General features: G+C 36.6%; 1 protein-coding gene across 1 annotated transcript in view; it reads left to right on the top strand.

Annotated features, from left to right (window-relative positions):
* The window catches only part of otud7a (OTU deubiquitinase 7A), a 59204-nt gene that overhangs the window by 14626 nt on the left and 22464 nt on the right, over window positions 1–22114 (top strand). The window contains exons 2-3 of the mRNA XM_056740383.1: window positions 10039–10158; window positions 13693–13823. Coding sequence (XP_056596361.1) covers window positions 13739–13823 — 85 coding nt within the window. The 5' untranslated portion in view covers window positions 10039–10158; window positions 13693–13738. The remainder of the gene's footprint in view (window positions 1–10038; window positions 10159–13692; window positions 13824–22114) is intronic.

Below are 22114 nucleotides of genomic sequence, written 5' to 3'. Positions count from 1 at the left end.
TCCATTACCCACATAGCGATTCCAGATTGTCTGTAAACAAACACAAACATGGCTTTATCTCTGAACAACCACATTTTTCAGAGACCAACAAGGGCAAAAAAATCTTTCCTTTAGTTCCTGTCCGCTGTGAAGTGGGAGATGTGTCTACTGTTTAACACTACTGGGGTGCTGAAGGATAGATTTAAGACACACATACATTTTTATCTCAAATGAAATGAGTGGGATGGGATGTAAGATTAGATGTAAGTGTGTGGTTTACATCACAGCCCTCTAAAACCGTGATTCGCTACTTGATACTTGATATTTCAAACTGGGGGATGGATGTTTTTATTCCAGAGAGCCTTTGAGGCCACACTGAGTCATCAATATTATTAGCCAATTTTCCGTAGAGAAATAACACAACTGTATTTTTTTATAAAGGATATTAATAATCACTACTCTTGCTGTGTTTTATCATATTTATGTTTTATGTCTTAATGATACAAGAGTTTTTGTTTTACTTGTATTTATATTTTTTATATGATTCTGAAATTCGGCTTTTATTGACTTTTAAATCAGTTGCAAACCGAAATTATTGAAGAATTGTTTTGTACAGGAAATAGAGATGGATGTTTCACAGCTGAATACATTATAATAATGTATCTGGTTTTCCAAATGTAGCTCAGAATGCACTTCATAAGCCTCTTACCTCATCAGACATGTGAAGAGAAAATGGGTGGTAAGGCCAGACGTCATGATATTAGGCTGGAACACGATGTGACATCTCAATCTTTCTATCCACACCTAACACACACACGCACGTGACTCACTGGTTTCACGGCCCAAAACAAATGGATGATTTTATCACGGTCCATTAACAACCAGAGACCATAGCAGCATGCCTATTGGCTGAATCTACCTTGTTATTCACATTGGATACTGAATTGTCTTTTGTCAGTCACTATACAAAATTGCCAAATTATGACTCGAATGCACAGATTTCTTAGATACTATATTAAGTTAAATTGAAATATTATGCTTGCAGGTTAAGTGAATTAAACCTCCTATTGTGTCATGACACATGCACTTATGAGTTAAACCACATGACAGATGTGTTAATGAATGTGATATATGCTCTCATCTGACTCTATGAGCAATCTGTTGCTGAGAACACAAGGACACACCAAAAATTGTCATAGTGACGAAATGGCTCATTCATAGCGGTTTCATTTTACGTGGCTATCATTATCATTTCCATCGACATTTCATCATGCAAACATCTGGTGTCTTGAGACCAGTCTAGATGCTCTCTAAAATAATTGTGTCCCTCCGGCTAAAACCAAGTAGGCGAAAAATTCATTTTCAGTAGGCTTCCAGTGGGTTAAAAACCCTCAACCCACATAGAGATGAGATGTTACGTAACCTGCAATTTCATATTTTAAACAGAGATGGCGATAGAGCGGCATTTAAAAAACTATAAAATATTTTCTCATTTGACTCCTGAACTAAATTGATTTCAAATTTTTTATTTTTATTTTTATTTTGGCTTTGAAATAATTGAAAATATGTCACATGATGAAAATCATGATGTCATACTTTTCCGAATCGAAACCAAGAATAGCATTAGCAGTAAGTAATGAAAATATTATGTCATCACTCTTATTAGATTGCACATTAGAGTTCAATTTCAGAAGCTGGCATCTAACTGAAGCTGGCAGAGGGGTGTGGCACAGCCTGTTAGATTCTCCATCTGCTGTGCCTGGCATCCGGTTGGCACTAGCCTTAATACAGCACAGTATGTCTGCCCAGTCTTACCCATTACAGCATATTGGCATGTTTTATAACACAGAACACATGCTTGCGCAGGTACTGGCGCTATATAATAGAAGTCGTTATTTCAGGTAGACTTGATTATGGGATTGGTTGCGAAATTTGTATAGTGATGATTAGTTAGTTAGGCTCCCATTGACTTCCATTGTATAGGCACAACATGAGTCATGAATCATTTCTCAAAATATTTATTTTCTGTTTCACAGAAGAAAAAAATCGTATAGAGGTTTCGAATGAAATGAAAGTGAATAAATGTTGACATCATTTTTATTTTTGCGTGTACTGTCCCTGTAAACCAGATCGAAGGAATTGTGTGTTGCTTTTAAACAAGTACATCCAGAATGCACAAACAGCTTACAGAAACACTTTTTCAAGAACAAAAGACCATCTGTGTACTAGTGAGAAAAATATTGTGTATAGTGTTGTCGACACATTGAGATACTGGCTTGTGCAGCTGGGTTGTCCACCGATGTTACTCAGCACAAAAAAGAAACAAACATATACCTCCCGGGTGTGCAGGTGCGGAGCTGGTTACCTTGTTCCACAGACCTCATGGGGGTCATGTGAACCCATGAGACCGTTGTCCTTAGAGACAGACTTTGATTTACATCTGAGGCCACCTGCAACCTGCAGTTTAACAAGATATGGATAGAGTCTAGACTTGGCGACATGGCAACTTTGAGAGTCATTGTGCTGATAAACAAAATAAATCACAGTGTTATTTTTTTAATGTATTTTATTGTACTTTTGTCTACATTTTTTCTAACAGGTTGTCTTTGATTTAAGTGACACATTCCCATACGCATGTCCTTAATTTTATTATCTCTCTATGACCTGGCAAAGCGACAAAAGTGCAGGTTGTAACAGCATTATCTGAAATCCTGCCTTTTTAATGCCGTCACTCATCTATAGTGAAAGGCTGGTGGTCTGCCCAGACTGCTGTCAGTCTAAATGGGGATTGATGTCACCAAGATTGGCGCCAGGACAACACCAAACTCATTGCTGATTCATTACACTCTGGTCAGGCAGCCAAATATCTGTTGGGTTTACTTTTTTTTTTTCATATCGGTATCGGCCGATAAATGGTCATTTTTAATGTTATCAGTATCTGTCAGGGATACGGCAGAAGATCCCGGTGCAGACAGCCAGGTTGAAAACAAACACAACTTCAATAAACTAAGACCCACGGTGGGGGAAAAACCTAAATTAAACAAGAGTCAAAACAAATAGTTCCCACGAGGAGGCAAACAAACAAAGTTCAAACGAATACCAATATAATCTCAAGGCAAGGCTGGAGCAGGGTTATTGCTGGGACTGGGAATGAAATATTAACAGTGACATTAGACGTAAAGAACTGACACGGAACAGAGAATACAAAGGGCTTAAGAGGGGAACACTAATGAGGGAAGTTAACAATCTGCAGGTGAGGGGAATCAGACAATAATGGGAAGCTAAAGGGAAGATTACGCTGAGCAGGTGAGGGGAATGAAACACTAATGGGACGATGAAGGGGGAAACAAGTGGAGGGGCCAAGGCACGTGACAGGAGAAGGTATGGCCATCATAAACAAACAATGACCATGCGCTTCCACACAAAACACGTGGGACTGTCATGACCCTGCCACAGGCATCCAGGAACATTACAATAACGGCCGATAATAAAATTAAGGGCCGATATAATAGCCGATAAATCATAAATAATTTCCTCTGGTTAAACTAATTCAGCTGTATGCTGTTCACAGTTAAAATTTAGTACAGTACTGTCTTTCTCTCATGATATTCACTTACTGTTATTTGCAAAACATTGTTGATGTAGGTACGGTCTTTAGATACAGTATTTATGAATGTGTAAATTATAGGAACAAAAGCATATTGGTTTCTGTCTTGAGACCTGTTAGACATGTGGCTATTAAGAACATTTTTCTGGGTTGCTCTGAAATAACATATATTTGTTTATTAAATAAAATATATACTAGAAAAGATTAAAGGTTGAAGAATCTTTAACAAGTGGTACATGATTTTCGGGGTAGGGGAATTTAACTAATTCATAAAAAAAATTGTTTTTCTGTAGTGAATGTTTTCAAAAAACAGTTGTCCACTTTTTGCCTTTTAGTCTTAGGCAATTTTATGTTAATATGCTGCCAACGTTAAATAGTTATCAATATATATCAGTATGTATATAGAGACACACCGATATATCGGTAAATCTGTAATAATCATTATCGACCAAAACGTACATATCGGTGCATCCCCTAATTTTTTTATGAAACGTAAGTCATCAGTCTTTATCTGTTATTATCCCTGATAGCACACATGCATATGGGAGACGTCTATTTGATCTCTGATTTTACATCTGCAAGACGTCCTGTCAGATGTCATGTAGACATCTTGAAGATAAAATATTTATGATTTAGAATGAATGTAAAACAGTTGTTTTTACAAACCATTTGTTTTTAGATCTTTAGCAGATCTTGCAGATGAAAAGAATCTGTTTGGGATCTTTGTTAAAAAGCCAGCTTTGACCAGCATTCATTTTCTTGGTTCAGACTGGTATATGCTGGATTGTGCTGGTTTAGTCGTTAGTTTGCATTGAAATGAAGCACGTTTTTCTCAAACTAGGGCTGAGTTTTCTCCGGCTTGTTGCTAAATATAAAGTGAGGATTCACAGGAGGGGCGCTGATTCTTTCAAATCCCTGTACACCTCAGTGTTTTCTGATTCGTCGCCCAGAACCGTTGAACACGGTTAAAGTAGGTTCTCGTAATTAGCGTCATTTTGAAATTTGTAACCTAATAGGTATGGCAAAAGGCATTATCATTTATCTACTGACACTGCCCGCTAAATATTACAGTGTGTAAACATTACGAGCAATGCAACCTAAATCCAAAATGGAATCCCAGTTCTGTCCATTAGTGTGTATTGCCTTGTATATTGCCTTTATCATTGATGTCTATGCTTCTGGATACAAACATGACTCATCCTTTCATGTGTTTCATTAAAGGTCTTATAACTCCAGAACTGCACCATTCCTCGGCCACTTTGATTATTCTTCTTCTTTATCTGTGATCCTCTATCACTGCCTGTATCCTCCAGTTGGCTCATTAGGAGGCCACACCTCTCTCTTCATGAATATTCATAAGTAGGTGGTGTATTGAACCAGGCAAATGTTAAGAGATAATGTTTGATGGAAAAATGCTGTGTGAGCATGTTCGTCTGTGCTTAATTCTCACTTGTCAGCATTGCAAACAGCATATGCCGTCATACACAATGTGCTCAGCCAGTCTTGCAGCCTGTTTGCATACCCTCAGGGATTCAAGTCACTTGTTAATTGCAGTTTTGATTAACTAGATTCTTCTATTTTCTTTGGGATACATCAGAGGCTCAATAAACTTGCTATGTGGTTACTAGGGTGTTCTGGATGGTTGCTAGGGGGTTGCTATTACAAATAGAATGTATGTAAATCGTTTTATACATTTGTTTTCCAGATCTTTAGCAGACATTTTATTGATGTACCTGTGCTATCTGGGAGGAGTGTTCAATTCAGAGCCTGTGATGTGATATGATATAGCCTTAGGAAAATTAACTAGGGTTTTATTATAGTTAAAGTAAAGATGTTACATGATAGCTTGTGTTAGCAGTCGAGCACACATTTGGCTTTCCTTCTTCTCTTATTGATTGAGGGTGTAAGTCAGCTCTTGTGTGGTTAAATGTAATGAGGTGAGACTGATGTTTACACCTATACTCTTGCGTAATGAGCAGGTTGTGTTTCTTAAGGAATGTGGAGAGCACATTTTAACAATGTTTGATTAGGTCTGATTACTCACCGGGGATTGGCCGGATCTTTAAGCAAACTAGACCTCTGGGGTTGAACAATTGCACAAAGGACATAAATACGGATCAAGGGGCGGTTCTCAAAAACATTACATGTATGAGTAGTGAATTTCTGGCCAACGTTAGGGTTAGAGTCACTTTGAGAATGAACTAATTTAAACAATTTGATTTTTCTAAACAAAACTGGATTCTTTTCACACAAAGTGTAAGGCTGCAATGCATAGTAATATCAAGCCAGGTGACATCTGCAAAACGATGCAAATGATGCAGAAGTTATCTTCAGAAAGCTTTTAATATAATAATTCCTATCCCACACACGTCTTGTTCAGCAGGAATTGAAACCAAACATTTCCATCAGAAATTTTCCTGAAACTTTCTGTTTTAAATTTAAACAAACCGTTTTTAAAATACTTTGAATGAAATATTCTGATGAAATATCTGCTAGTCCTGCTTGTATTTACTAAAATAAATATACAGTAATACAGAAATTTTGTTGTTATTTTAATATAGGTTTTAAATTCAAAACTAAATAAAAATAATACAAAATCAATAAAACATATTTCTAATTAAATGTTCTGATGAAATGTCTGCTGTTGCTGTCTTTATTTCATTATATGAAATATATATACTATATACAGTTCATAAATATTACACACAGTTGAAATATAATATATACCAGTTTATTTAATGTATTGTAATAAAAACCATAAAAACTGTAACTAATAATATTTAAATAAAATAATTTTAATTAAATAAATATTTTTTTTAATTAAAGGCCTCTTCATTTTATTTAGTTTTCTTATTACATAAGTGTGTATTTGGTGTTAAAATACTTTTTTACTAAACTCGATTAATAAAAAAATTATAATGACTAGAAACTAGAAACGAGTCGTTGAGTTTGAATATCTCCTTGTTTGCTCTGCAAAGCAAGAAGCATGGAGAGGCTCTTGTAAGAAACGCTTCACAGTTTTGTAAACTATGTGAGTCTGGCCTTGTTAAAGCATCCATGGATGAATAAGCACGGCATGACACGTCCCTAACTTTCATCACTGGGCTTGTATCCCAGAATTCCATGGGGCTGCTCGACCTGCAGCTGTCTCTCTCCTCGTCCATAAAATAATGGCATAAAGCATCTGCATTTTGCAGACTCAGTGTGGTGGAACACGTCTGTATATGTGTATTGTATGTGTACCTGCGAGGCACTAGTGGAAGTAGTTAGGAAGGCTTGAATAACACAAATACACAGATGTTGTGTAAGGATAGAGTGTCTAGGTGTGTCTTTATTGGCAGGCATGATGGATGTTACTCATTATGTATTGGACTGTCATGGATACTGCTTAACAGATCTTCACCTGAGCTTTACTGATCAATTGATTTGTGTATGCGTGCCATGTTTTATAGACAGCAGTTTTGAAGAGACGGGGAAGTGCCACTAGCGTTTTTTTTAATAAAATGTACAAATCTTGTCATGCATAATTGTTGTGATATTGATGTCCTAAAGGCAAACTCCAAACATTATCATGACAAGGTCAATTTAGCAGCGACATAACATTACATGTATTCATTCGAAAATCTAATATGGTGAAGTGAAATTATAAAAATTGGTCACGATTAATAATTATGATTAAAATTTTGATTAAAATAACCTCAATCATTTTACCCATTATCACGCTCTCCTAGCATTTATAGAGATCCATACAAATCATTAACATTACAGAAAAATCCAAATATAAGCAGGTAAAAACTATTTGTGATTCAAAAGTAAAACATTTTACTTGATTTTTCCCTCCCCCCTCCCTTTTTGTTTTACAAAAATGTATGCTTACTCACATAGTGCTGTGAGGAAATGTTAAATAATTGCCGGCCATTCTTGCGCTCGCTTTGCATATCAGATGGGTGTGATGGCACATTTTTCCACCGCTGCTAGACGTCTGACACTCTGAAAATAAACCTCGCAGCCTTTGAGCGCAATTATGAAGGTTACTGTGTTAAATTTAGCTGTGGAAACATTGATCATCAGCGATAGAACTGTGGTGAACGGGTGCGTGGCTGTTGTTGATGGCGACAACATTTTCTCAGTTGACTGCGAGTGATTTGGAAGAGGAAGCCTGGTGAGAAGGCCACCCTCATCAGTTCAGTTTGTGGGTGGGAGTGTGAACGAGGGTCTCTGTGATATGTATTTCTCTCACAGTTGCTCTGTGTATGTTTTCTGGCTAGTTAAATCGAGCTCTTAAATAAAAAGAAACCTTCAAGGCTCTTGTGGAGACAGGTCAATGTTTCCTTTTTTCCAGTGCGTGTGTTTTGCGAATGCTTGCGTGGGTTTTAATGTGTTAAGTGGAAACAGTTTCACTGACCAAAATGATGTTTTTCTTCTCTTTTTTCCTTCCTCCGAACCTTGAAATCTAGATAACAATACCAAATTTAGACTTGTGCAAATTTATGACAAATAGTGGCCCATGAATCCGTCAAATGCGTCGTCTGCTCTTCACTTTTTCCGTTTCGTGCAGGAAAAGGTTATCAGAGTCGGTCTCTAAAAGTAGAAGCAGGTTTGACACATTTTAACTCCCGAGTTAAGAGAAATCCTGTCAGATGGTGTCTAGAGGATAACTCTTGGTCTTTAAACCGTCTTGCTATACTTTCCATCTAACCCAAGGGGCAAATAAGAATCTCTTGAGAGTTTTGAAGAACAATGTTTACCGTTTTGACACATTTTTACCCCCTTAGACACTCAAAAATAATATTCTACAAGAAAAATTGAATACAGAAGTATTATTATTATTAATTAGGCAACACATAATTATAGTAAAGCATACCATACTGTATATCATATGATATTATGTGTATTGACATTGTTATGCACGTATGGATTTGATAGGAAGCAAACGATTTCTAATCTTTCCCCTCTTCTCATAACACTTGACCTTGACTATTTTAACCTTTCATTTAGAGGTCTCTTTGAATGAGAGTCAGACATTTTGTCAATGGCTAGTTTGAAGGCAAAACGCATGATGTGCATGAACGTAGCAATGTGTAATTTAGTTGTGAATTATGCTGCATCGTCGGAGGATATTTCTGGTTCTGGTTTGTTTTTTGACGTTATAGCCTCAACTCAAACTGCTGCTGCGTAAGACCATTTGAGCTGCTGAGGCATCAGGTATAGCGTGTGTGTTTTTATGTCATGTATTTTTGTGCAAGACTGATAGTACAGTATAAGCAAACACACTCACAACACATAAAAATAATATTCTGGTAGCTACCACAATACTGAAGTTACTACGGATATTTTTGCTGCTGTAAAACCATCACAATGGAGTATATGCACACAGAGCGATGATGCTAAAATCTCAGCAAGCTCTTTTACATCCGGCCTATGTAGCATCCATTGGAATGGCGTTTCTCACTCGGTCGCACATTCAAGACGCACAAAGATTACGGTCAACGACGTGAGTCAAATTATCCAAACACTACGTCATACTTCCACAACCTAAACAGATTTTTTTAAGCTACATTCAAAAAATGAAAAAAATGCACGTTTAGGTGTTGTTGGTTTGTTGAAATGTGAAGGTTTTCTTAGTAAACACATCACTTGATGAAAAATGACCTCAGCGCAACGAGAGCGGAAGTGACTTAGCTGGCTGAGATTTTAGCTGAAGTACCCCGTATGCTCATATACCCTTTTTACATGCATTTTCATTTACACAATAGCCTATACAATGGTGCTTGTAAAGGACAGTTCCTGGCTTATGAGAAATGAGAGATGGCACATTACATCATTAAACCATTCTGATCTTCTGTCTGAAATGTTATCTGTTTAGCCAATCTGTGTGAAGTGAAATTGTATCACCATAGCGTAACCGTCAAAGGGATTCATTGTCAGGCCCTGATCGTAAACGTGTTTATATGTCTGTCTTTGTGTATCTACCTGCGATACTGTCTCTTCGCCTCTCAAGTCTAAATACGGGCTCATTGAAGAGCCTCCAGTCACTGTTTGGACATGTTAGTGACTGTGAAATGGCAATATTTAGCTTTCACTCAAATGGTAATGTAAACACTCTAAAGTTTGGTATTTTACTTTCCATTAGCTGTTTTGGAAGAATTAAACACACTACAGATCGCCGTGCCTTAAATACTCTGTTTATTTAGGAATTATTTGAACAAACAACAGCAATATTAAAATGTAGGGATGTGTTATAGTGGGTTATTTTATGTGAGGAATAAAAGCGATATACCTAAAAATAGCTAAAATTATGTTCCAATATGTCGTATTAGGTTACGCATTAGCACGTTGTGTGACAGCACACTTTATTTGTTAGTTTGTTTGTTTACTAGATTTTGAAAGTACATTTATAATACAACCAGGGTATCACACTCATATATTTTTTAACGTTTTTCTCTTTCTAGGCCTGAAATTGATCCTGAAGTCTTCCTCATATGCCAGCCATGGACTAGAGAAGAGGACTTTGGGATTTTGGACATAACTATGGCGGTGAGGTGGCTCATCTCCCATTGAGAACACAAAAAGTAAGATTTTGAATTTGAATTATTATTCATGTCTCTTAGTCACATATTTAGCTGTTTTCAGCGGAACATGACAAGGCCCACACGGAAACAACAGCTCTTTCAGAACGCCCAACAAATGACATTCATTTATAAAAGATATACTCATGCCCCAGCAACCCTTCCAAACATTCATTCCAGACCTGCCTTTATGAAGACATTAGACAGAAAGATGCAGTCCTGATGTGGCTGACACATACAGACATTTCACCGTCAAGCAACTGCAAGCATTAGTTTCAAACATTGACTGCTCTTCATTTGTCATTTGGTGGATTCGAGTCATCGACGTTTTCCATTTTATTCTTTGGAGCTCAGACGGGTTCAGATTGAAACCTTGTTATGATTACTCGCAGTGAGCATTTCTGTTTTAAAATAAAGAAGCCACGGTAATGTCTCTCATAAATCTCATTCATTCCAAGACTTGCCATTTTAAAAGCACATCTCCAAAAGGAAAATTGGCCCAAAACTCACGATCCTAAGGGTTTTTAGGTCATAACTTTTGGCATATTTATGTTTGGGTTTAAGTTAGAGAAGATCATTCGCTGTTAAATATAACAAAACAGGTCAGGTTGTGGACAGCAGATCCGCAACTTTTATTTGGGTGAGGTGCTTTACAAACATAAGTACCTTCCAGTTAAATGCGGTTTAAATATGGATGCACAGGAAATTTTGATTTAATGGTTTTCGCTTACTGTGTGGCGCAACACATACCACACTATGCAATGGGAAGGATGTAAATAAACATATGGGCAAATTTCAAGTAACATTTACATTTATTTATTTGGCAGACGCTTTATCCAAAGGGACTTACAAGTAGGAGAACATATAAACATCTCTGTAAAAAATCTCTCTCTCATTCTCTCTCTCACTCTCTCTCTCTCTCTCTCTCTCTCTCTACTGTGTATATATATATATATACTGTAGATATATTATAGATTGCTGTCAAATTTATTTATTGTGATTGATCAATTCCAAAATAAATGTTTGTGTTTACTGTTCCTATCATATATGTGCTTGTATATATATGTAAATATAAATGCACACATATGTAAAATATTAATATATGAATTACAATTTAGTTTATATTATGTATGAATATAAACATATAACTCATATTTCTTAAATATTTTCCTGTTTGTGTATTTATATATGCATATTTAAATACACGCCACACACATTTATATTATATGAACACAGACATTTACTTTGGCATCAATTTAATCTTTTTGACATTACCATTGTTGTAATCAATATATTTTATAAAATATTGTTTTATATATTTTTTGCAAAAATCTTTCCGCTGATGTAATTGTGCCCAAAGGGGCATGGAAAATAATGTTAACCAATTAAAGTGCCGTAACACACTGTAGCTGTCCAATAGCTACCTAGTCAAATCTGATGTATCTCCCTACAATGATTTACATAAAATATTCTCCAGTTTATGAGCTTTTTATCTCATCAATATTATATTTTATTATATTGCGTCAATAAAACATTAGAAATGTTACATATATGTAATCTCCACAATAACCACATTGACTGAAGGTCAACAGACCCTCTCTGAGTTATGTCATTCTGTCGTCTCGTTGAACCTGAGAGCATCTGGCTCTTCAGTTGTGAAAGCCAAAAACCAATAAACCAAACCACCTGCTGGGAAAAGTCATCAAATAAGTACTGTTAATGTACTTTCTCACTTGCAAGGTACATTATCTAATCTTGGTTGGGCTATTGCAGAGTGTAATTGCAGCAGATTTGTCTAATCTTATTTAAAGTGCAGTGGATTCAATGGGCTCGATGCATGCGTGACTTCCGCGTTTCACGGTCCTAACCCTCTGCAGTTTCTGGTTGGGGAGACTTAAAGCAGAGAGAAATGGAAATATTATAAAATTGTTAAATTTAGCAGATTCTGTACATTGCGGCACAGTTTGACCCATAAAATGTTTTTTTGTCTTTTTCTAAAAATGTTCCCTTGCTAACATAAGACTGGTTTTGTGGTTCGGGGTCACATATACCACTGCTTTGTGCTGCAATGTACAGCATCTGCTTAATTTAACTATTAAATTTAAAATATTTTAAAAAATTGCTGTTACAATAAAAGCATTACACCCAATGTTGCACAAAATCAAACTTATGTAGCTTTAAGCATCTGCATTGACGTATTTGTGTTAAGCTTGTGTTGAGTGAAAGTGGAAAGTCATTTTTATCCACCGTGGGCAAGTTTGCATTCCTTTAATTTTTGTGTCACACGCCGCACATGGTGCAGAAACTACCGGTCAGCCGTCCGACCAACTGGTACACCGCACACGCATTGGATAAACAGTGGTCTGTTATTGCAGCTAACCCGTAGGTGTTACCCCCACTGCCCAGCATAGCTTGGTTTAGAGCGCGCTGATCTCATCGACATCGAACAACGCTGCATTTCATAGACCAATGACAAAAAGGCTTTGAGCAGAATGTCACAGCCAGCATGGCCCGGCTTAAGAATGCCACACGCTGTGTGAATACTGACATCAGAGCGGCGGAACGCAGAAACTTCAGCCGGGACGCAAACACGCTGTAATAGGTTTTAGAGAACATCACACCAGCGTGTCCGGTGTCCAGCGGTCTGACTCATTTATATGGTGGTGTGACACCCGTAAACACTCATACGCATACAAGCACTTGCGCCATTGACTTTACATATATAACGCAACCTGTTATTGACTTTCATTCAATGCTGCATGCAAATCAGTTAAATGCAAAAATACCTTTAGACTTTTTCCAAAGTGTTTTATTTCAGCCACCCTGAAGACAGCTGTGCTTTGGTGGAACCATGTGCCGTTTAAGAGTTTGTCATTATTACTACAACAGTTCAGTTGTGTTAATCATATTCAGTCAGCTGTTCTGATATCATCATTCAGATACTCCTCATATCATTCATTCCTCTTAATTCATTGTGAGATTAAAGGGATAGTTCACCCAAATAATACAATTCTGTCATGAATTACTCACTCTCTGATTGTTCCAAATCTGTATAAACTTTGTTGTGATGAACACAGAGATAGAAATGTGGAAGACTGCTTGTAACCAAACAGTCCTTTTACCCAATTGACTAGGAAAATCACAAAATAGTCAAAAGTGCGCCAGAACTGTTTGCTGTTGTACATTGTTCAAAATATCTTATTTTGTGTTTAACAGAACAAAAACAAATTTGAAAGTAATTTATCCTACTATGGTAATGGGGTCCAAGGACTGTTTGGTTATAAGCATTCTGCTAAATATCTTTCTCTGTGTTCATCAGAAAGAAGAAACGTAAACAGATTTGGAACAACTGTACATGACGACAGAATTTTCATTTTTGGGTGAACTATCCCGTTGATCTAAATGTGATCAAAATGAGTTTCTAATAACATGAAGTACCAGTAGTTTCTCATTCTGTTCTCTCTCTCTTACACTCTGTTTTTAATGTATTTGTTTTCTCTGCATATTGTATTTTATATTGATGTTATATTTATGCAGATGAGACTGTGAAGCTGCAGTGCAGGCAGCGCAGCCACATGTTTCGATGACTCTGGACATGGATGCGGTCCTGTCAGACTTTGTTCGGTCCACGGGGGCAGAACCGGGTCTGGCACGAGACCTGCTGGAAGGTAAGACACCCGATCTTCATCATTTTTGAAGTTACTTTGGCGTTACTCTTGCTTCAATGTCTATAGAATATATTGTCGATGTCCTTCTGAAAACTCGCATGTCCAAATTCACATTTTTTCAGGAAATGGAAAAAACATTGGACTTTTTAAATGATTACATAATGTGTGGTCAATGTATACAAGCGCTTTTTATTGGTTTGATATTTGCAAAACCCATTGACAAACATAAAGGGTGGCATATGGCAAACAATACAAATTAAGGAAATATGGAGATGTAAGGTTTCAGAAGGAAAGCAGCGATATATTAGTGTATTCTGTATATTTAACCATACATTATTCAAATTTCGCAATACATACTTTAATTATTGTCTTTTCTGTTATATAAGCACATTATAGAAGTTTAAGTTACATTTAAAGGTATACAGTATAATTATTATGAATATATGCAGTGTTTATGTTTTAGTTGGAGTTTTGGAGCGCTTTTCAAAATTTGCATCAAAGTAGCTGTATGATGTGTATACTGAAAATAAATTAAACATAAAATAAATCAACGTATAGCCTTAAATATCAATGAAATAGAGTAATCAAAGATAAAGTACTACATAATTGAAAATAGATTTTATAAGAATTAGCTTAGTTTTGCTGTCATTTTCATAGTTTCAACCGTGTCTTTGATTTAAAACCCCCATGCTGAGTTTACTGTAAATCATTAAATCAATAAGTGCAGGAAATGTTACATGAGCCACGTACAATAAATTATGCAGCGTTGCACTTTCAATTGGGAAAATACGCATTTCTTGTTAGGCTACTTAAGATGTCATTTTAACCTCATTATGTCAGGCATTTTCTATTTTTTTATCGTGGTGGTGATTGGAGTTTTAAATTAGTGAAGATTTATAGCCATACAGTAAAGTTTTATAAATATTATACACTTTTTGGGCTGTTATACCCATGAGATTTGCTTTTCTTTAATAAGGGCGGCCTCTGGTGTCTGTTTTGATGTGTTTTAATAGTCTTTGCTGCTGGGATATTGGTGTCAAATTGTCTTTGCATTTGTTTGTATAGCGTTTGTATGTCTGTGCTTGATATTTGCCCTGTGTGTTACGTTGGGTTTATGGTTCAGTCAAGAGCAAAATGCTCTGTCAAATCTTATGTGGCTCTGTGTTTGTCGTTTATAGTAGTATATATTGTTTTCTAGCAAGATCGTTTTATCATCTACATTAATAACTGTTCAGCGGGTCAAATAGTAGTGTCATCCTGTTTTTTTAACTGTAGCCCTTTTGGCTTGTACAGTAGCAGTTCCACTCTTTTGAGGGTCTCATGGGTTTTGGTTTTCTGTCGTGATAAGAGCTTTGTGTCGGTCTACTTTCTTCTCTGATTGGCTGCTGGGATGGCCCAACGTGGTGGGCAGATTTAAGGCCCCGTGCAACGGTTTTAAGAGCAGGGTCCCCCAGGAGACCTTTGTGCCCATTGAGTGTAGCTCATCGGGGGTGAAGGACCACACTCACTCGCACAGACGTGCAGTCTGTCCAGAGGAAACAGGCCAGAGAGAGAGAGCGCAAGACATATCGACAAACAGGAAAGCAAGATATATCCCCTCTGTAAAAAAAATACAGAGCTGGCAGGCGAAAAGAACGGCACCCTTTTGAGACACAGTGTAACGGAACAACAGAGACGAGCATATCCCTCAATAAAGGAGACGAGAGAATAAACCGCATGGGTCTGGTCCTAATCCTAGTGAGCTGCCTTGTTAGACAGAATGTTTAGACATTGTGGACATGCTTCTTAGAGATGGGAAATTAAGACATCAAATTTAAGCCGATGTACAAAAATTCCTTCAGTTCCTTCGTGCAGACTTCTTAGCTTAGCAACATGCTAATGAAAAAAGCTTTTTTGTGAAGAGAGGTATTTCTTAAAGAATGCCTAGATAATGTTATTCAATTTAGACAGTTCAGTTTCAGAACTGAGAAATAAGAAATAAGTATAACATTTTCCTTTAGTTATTTATGAATCATATTCCGGACTGTATTTTTTATTACAAAGTTGTTATGGTACTTAGACGCTATTGGGTGAATAAAAGTGAGTACACATATACACCCAAGCACAAACCTGCTATGACTTAAGGCTTGTTCGGCATCAGCTAGACGGCTCTCCAGGTGCAAGCTTTGTCCTCACCTGCCTGGCCAAGGCCACCACGATCACTCGGCGGCCCAGAACAGATGTACCACACGTCACAACATACTGCAATGTGAAATGAACCATTTATTTGAGACCAATATTCCTGTTTTCGCTGTATTGTTTCCTGAACTCTTGGTAAGTCGCTTTGGATAAAAGCATCTGCTAAATGACTAAATGTAAATGTAAATTCCGGTAGACCTTTGCAAAGAATCAATAACTGTTTAGTAGTTTTAATAAAATTGTATATAATTAATATACAAAAAAATAGTAGTATAAATAACATATTAAATAAATTGTTATATCATAACCAAACACAGACTAGAAGTTAACTTAGGAACAGGCGCGTAAGTCCGATGAAACCGTTTCCATACAGTATATAACGTTAAAATAATCAACCTCAAATGCAGTTGTTTTTTATGGGTATTTATCAATTCTAATAATTTGTAGTTAATTTTAGTAGCAATTGGTGTATCCTCAAATTATATATTTTTATTGAATTAGAATCAAAATTCAACTTAATTAAAATCATAACAATGTCACCAAAGTGTCAAGAAATTGACAAGATACAAAATATTAAAACAAGTGACATTTATTTTTAAATGACAAAGAAGCGTGTGATGTTCAAATGATAAAACTTTAGAAATATTTTTATTTAAGACTTTTATTTTGCTTTATATTGCTTCTTGGTAGGTGTGTCTGTAGATTAAGCAGTCAGCTTCTTTATTTTGTCTAATCCAGCATTTTTCTTGCCTTCATAAATCATGTCGTTCATCACTGAATCTACCGAACCAGCTATTCTAGATGTTGCGTAAGCAATTTTACGATCTTTGCGCTATTGTGCATTTAAACCCCTCTCTGAGGATTGTGTTAATAGTTTGCAGTTAAATGCTTTTAGCCGATGTATCTTCAGACACAGATCTAGGATCAGCACCTCCCTGATCAAACGTTTACCCATCTATCTCTGCAAACATGCAAAACTGCTCTCAGATCACTTCCAATGAAACGACGTGCTGTTACAGAAACCTTGTTATTCAGAATTAGCATTTTGCTAATGCTCTTTTAATGGGCTCACCGCTGACATTTCACTCCAAAAAACAATCTTGCCTCTAACAAGCCGTGATTATGAATGAAAAGGGTATTAACCGCCTCTGGTTCTCCCACCAAGAGCCGAAATAAACGGCCGCCGCTTCAGTCAAGCACAACACACTTTGTTGGAAAAAAATTGTCAGAAAACAAGCGCAGTCTTTTACATGTTTATAGCTTATTAGGCCTGAGAGTTAAATTAAGATTGTCCCACTACTCTAATATGCAATCCATTGTGTCCTACGATCTTATAAGCACAGGGCTGAGACGATTCCCAGAAATCAAAAGCCTGGAATGTGCTCCGAAGTCTGCGCAAGAGGAAAACATGGTTAACACCTGGAGTCGCGCTGTAGAAAAATCTTCCTCCATGGATTTGTGCAAGACTTTTGAGATGTGTGGAAATATTAAATGGAGCCATAATGAGACAGAGAGATAGATATATAGTGAGCTTATTAGCCTACGGCTGGCAGGGATACAGGGCTTTACGACAGGGGTCGACCCTGCCAGCTGTCTGCAGCCTCCCAGCCATCACACAAACACTGGCAAAGCGCAGGATGGCTCATGATATTTACATAACACCTACGTGCACTCATCACTTCTCTACGTGTTGTGTTTTTGTGCTCGCAGACAGAAGCTGTTCTTGAAAGCTAGTATGTTCCCTACATGCAGGCTTCTAAGACAGCATGTTATCCACTACACAAGCAGCAGAATTTGACTTTTCATACTGGATGATGGATCAACCTTTGTTAGACCGTCCGTAATTCGTGTTACACTTCCCGTATTCATAGTGAACCCACCTCATCGTCTTTTTTAATACCTATAGTCTTAGGGTGCATTATGGATTCGCTTTCCCTTTACATGTGATGCAGCCTTAAAGGGATAGTTCACCCAAAATGAAAATTCTGTCATCATTTACGCACCCTCGGATTGTTGTGTACATTTCTTGGTTCTGCTGAACACAAAGGAAGATATTTAGAAGAACGTCAGTAACCAAACCGATTTCATCCCCCATTTACTGCCATATTAGGAAAATAGATATTATGGTAGTCAATGGGGGACGAGATCTGTTTGGTCACCGACATTCGTCCAAATATCTTCCAAATGATGTTCAGCAGAACAAAGACATTTTACAGGTTTGGAACGATTTGAGAGTGAGTAAATGAAGACAGAATTTTAATTTTTGGACGAACTCTCCCTTCAAATTTTTGTCTAAAACGAAGTATTTGTTGAAACAGTTTTTTTATTGTGTGCATTGTGATGATCCCTAAAAATGGTGCCTTTGTAGTCAGCTCATTAGATTGTGGAATAGAGCAGCTGTGTGCTATTGGTAAGCTCTTGGTGAGTGTGACTCTGCAGGTGTACGTCTGCGTAAAGATGACTGCAGTGAACGCTGGACACCCCACCAAGCACAAATCAAGAGCACTGATTTAGAGATAGCTCGCCCCCACTTCACCTTCAGCGAATTTTCAAGGTCAACTGTTTGATTGAAACGGTGTCTTGAAGAAAAATCTCAGTTGCTTCAAGCCTTTTTTATTATTTTATTTTTGATAAATCTGTCTAAATGCTTGAATTTAGTATACAACATGTAGTATTTTTTCATGTGAGCATTTTTGTCAGTTTGTCAAGTGTAGTCCCATTTTCTGTTTATTTCAGGTTAAATATGGTGTCTAGACTCATTTTAAAAGGGAAAGTTCACCCAAAAATAAAAATTCTTAGCTCAACCATTCAAATCCTGTTTCTTCAGTGGAACACAAAAGAAGATATTTTGCTGAATCTCTCAGTGGTTTTGTGTTCCTACAATGGAAGTCAATAAAGGCCATGTTGTAAGATTATCAACGTTCCTCAAAATACCTTATTTTGTGTTCAGAAGAAAGAAAGTCATACAGGTTTGGAATGACATGGGGTAAGTGAATGATGAAAACTAAATTTTGGGGTGAACTATCCCTTTAAGGTCTATAATGGGATGTACGGGACCAGTGCATGCATAGGGTTTAAGACTTATATAGTTTTACATTTGCCTGAACTGTTCACCGTGGACATACTATAGCCTTCTACCCTCCTAATAACCTGGTGTGAGATGCCTCATGTTGTCTGTATGCCTGAAAGAACTCGTACAAAGCAGTGTTGTTCAGAAATAACCAGGTTTTAGGTATTTCATGGATATTTATATAGTACACATTACACATTTCCTCTTTACATACTTAAGTCAACATTTTGTTAGAAACAAGCAAATATGGGACTTTACACTGACACCTGCTGGCGTGGATGTATTATGATCCACAAGTTTTCTATGAGATTGTAGAAATCTTAACATGACCTTGACAGGAGACCACTATGTCAAATAAATAACTTGATATGAGTTGCTATGGATGTTTATGAAATGCTCACATTAGAACATATTTGTCAAATACAGTTTCTTTCTTGAGGTTTAAAGTGCATTGTGGACAGTTTTAAAGAAATCCATGCTGTTCCACATATTATATTTTGTATTCATTTTGACAAGACAAACCACATTAGGTCACAGATTTGCCTCAGGGTTTAGATTAGCCCCTGGTCTGGTTTAGGATTGATAGGACTGATTGTATTTTAGAAAGTCTGTCCGGTTGTCAGTGTCAGTACATCAGTACATCACCTAACTGTTCTTTCTCTGCTGCCCGCCCTCATCTGTTTCCCTGTGGAACCGACATTATAGATTGTGTTGTGGAAAGCTATTTTCCATCACGGACCCACGGCCCTGCCGTCACACCCTTGCAGCACAGGCCTTGTTTGCGTATGGTGGTGTTCTGGGAAACATGACTCAGCCATCACTGGCAGATGTTTTGGTACAACTCTAGCTGTGGATTTTGGGAGACATTGTTGTTTTGAAGAGTTATGGTCAGAAAGTCTGTATGATGAAGGTTTTCGGTTAATCTTTGGAAGATTCAATGGATTAAAGAGATCTTTACAAAAGAAACAGTTGTGGCTTGTGAGGGGTGTGCTGTCTCCATCTAAAGGATTGACAAGGCACAGCAACCTTTTCTGGAATGCTAGCATTGGGAATAAAATACTGCTAGTACTGTTTTGATGTATTCTGTTTATAGTGTGCAAATTTTTATCCGTGGATATTTTATATGATAAATGAGTGCCAATTTATATTCATCAGCTGATATGTTTAAGATAACGTTTTACCTCTTTCTTGGATACATAAAACGGCATTCAAAATGTAAAATAAAAATATAATTAATATAACCTGTAGAGTTCCCTTACAAAAAATACAATACTTTATTCAAGTTTGTATTATTAGTGTACTTATTAAAAACTAAAAATATTAAATTTCTAAAAGCGTGCCAAAAACGCAAGTCGCGCTGCTTTTGTCGTGCGCATTCTGAAAAGTTGAAATATTTGAATCTCAATGCGGCGCCGACGCGCCTAGAAAAATGGGAGAATCGCGCCGAGCACGTGTAACGCGACCGCGTCGCTCCCTATTTGAACGCGCACGGAGCGCGTCTACATTTACAATAACGAAGCTCCCAAATTAGGATGTTCAAGTTAGTTTTATAAAAATACTTTAGGAAAAACATTACTGGTGTGCAACTTGTGACAAAACAATGGCACTGATGTAAAAATGCAGGGTGACTTTTTTCGGTTAAAACTGCTCAAACATTAATTTTAGTCTAAGACTAACCTTAAGCCTTGTCTGTGAGACCGGTCCAACGTGTAAATAAAAATACATCCGCTTGAAAAAAATTATATATTCACCCCCTGAATTTACAATTTATAGGTAGGCTTTGTGTTGAGGTAAAAAAATATTTTTTGTTTATTTATGTGAACTGCTAACAATATTTCTCCCAAATGTCAAATATAAATATAGTTTCTATTTGCATTTATTTGCAGAAAATGAAAACCGGAGAAACAGGTCATTAATAAGAGAAAATTTTTGGTATTTTTTCAGTCCTCAAGTATAGCAAAGAAAACAAGTTCATATTCACTTTTAAGCAATACAACACGACATTTGTACATGTATTTATAGGAAAAGTTCGAAAATATTTTTTTATGTGATTTTTTTCACATTTTCCATGTGTCAGTTTTTCACATTGCTGTTGAATGACTTTATCTCACTCCTGAGCTTTGAATTTGTTGAAATACAACAGGCACTGGACTGGAATGTATACAATACACATGGAAATGCTGAATAAATAAAAAAATTGCAAAAATATTTTAATTTCTTCTAAGGCTGTATTTTTTTTAACTTTGCTTAAGTAATCGTAATACAATAATCTTAAAGTACATTTATTTTTTATAGGGTGGTGAGTTCAAAACATTTGTATTTTGTGGCCCACTCTTTGACATGCAATTGTTTCAAATACAAATATTAAAACCAAGTATGCAGTATTCAAATATGCACTAAGCTTACAATAACAGTTTTATTGTCTTTGGTGTATATGTGCTCCATTCACACACTATCCTGTCACAAATACAGCAGTTTTTCTGTTGCTTCACATGTTCTGAACAGCTTGTGTCATCCGCTCATATCAAATCTGTCATTTGCACGTTGACACTAGACTACATTTCATTTTTCCTCCATTGTAGTTAAATCATAATGTCTGGTTAATGGGAAATGCAAAGGTTAATTACAAAAACAAGGCTTTGTGAATGTGTTCATTCATTAGCTAAGACACAGCTGAGCAGCACTAAATTAAACTTGTTCAGTTGTCCAGCTCCTTTCTTCCTTCAGTCATTTGGTAGCACAAAATATACAGCCACATATAGTATTGTTCACAGATGTATTAATTTTAGAATCCCAAGACTCTTAACATTTGGCTGAATCCCTTTCAAAAGTTTTGTATTTGTAAGTTACGTGAATCAAATCTTTTAATAGATTTCTTGTGCAGATACCACACTGGAATCAGTACACATATCAAATATTGTTAGAGCATCCCTCACCGAAGTTTTTTGATTTGAAGTTATTATTAAAAATAGTTTTTCTTTCATACCCTGTAAACAGATTTGCTTTGCTTGTCCCAGTGGGCGTATTATTATTAGATGTGTTT

Source organism: Triplophysa dalaica, chromosome 24 (assembly GCF_015846415.1).
Source record: "Triplophysa dalaica isolate WHDGS20190420 chromosome 24, ASM1584641v1, whole genome shotgun sequence".
Lineage (NCBI taxonomy): Eukaryota > Metazoa > Chordata > Actinopteri > Cypriniformes > Nemacheilidae > Triplophysa > Triplophysa dalaica.
Note: the sequence above shows the minus strand (reverse complement) of the source record. Positions and strands in the feature narration are given on the sequence as shown.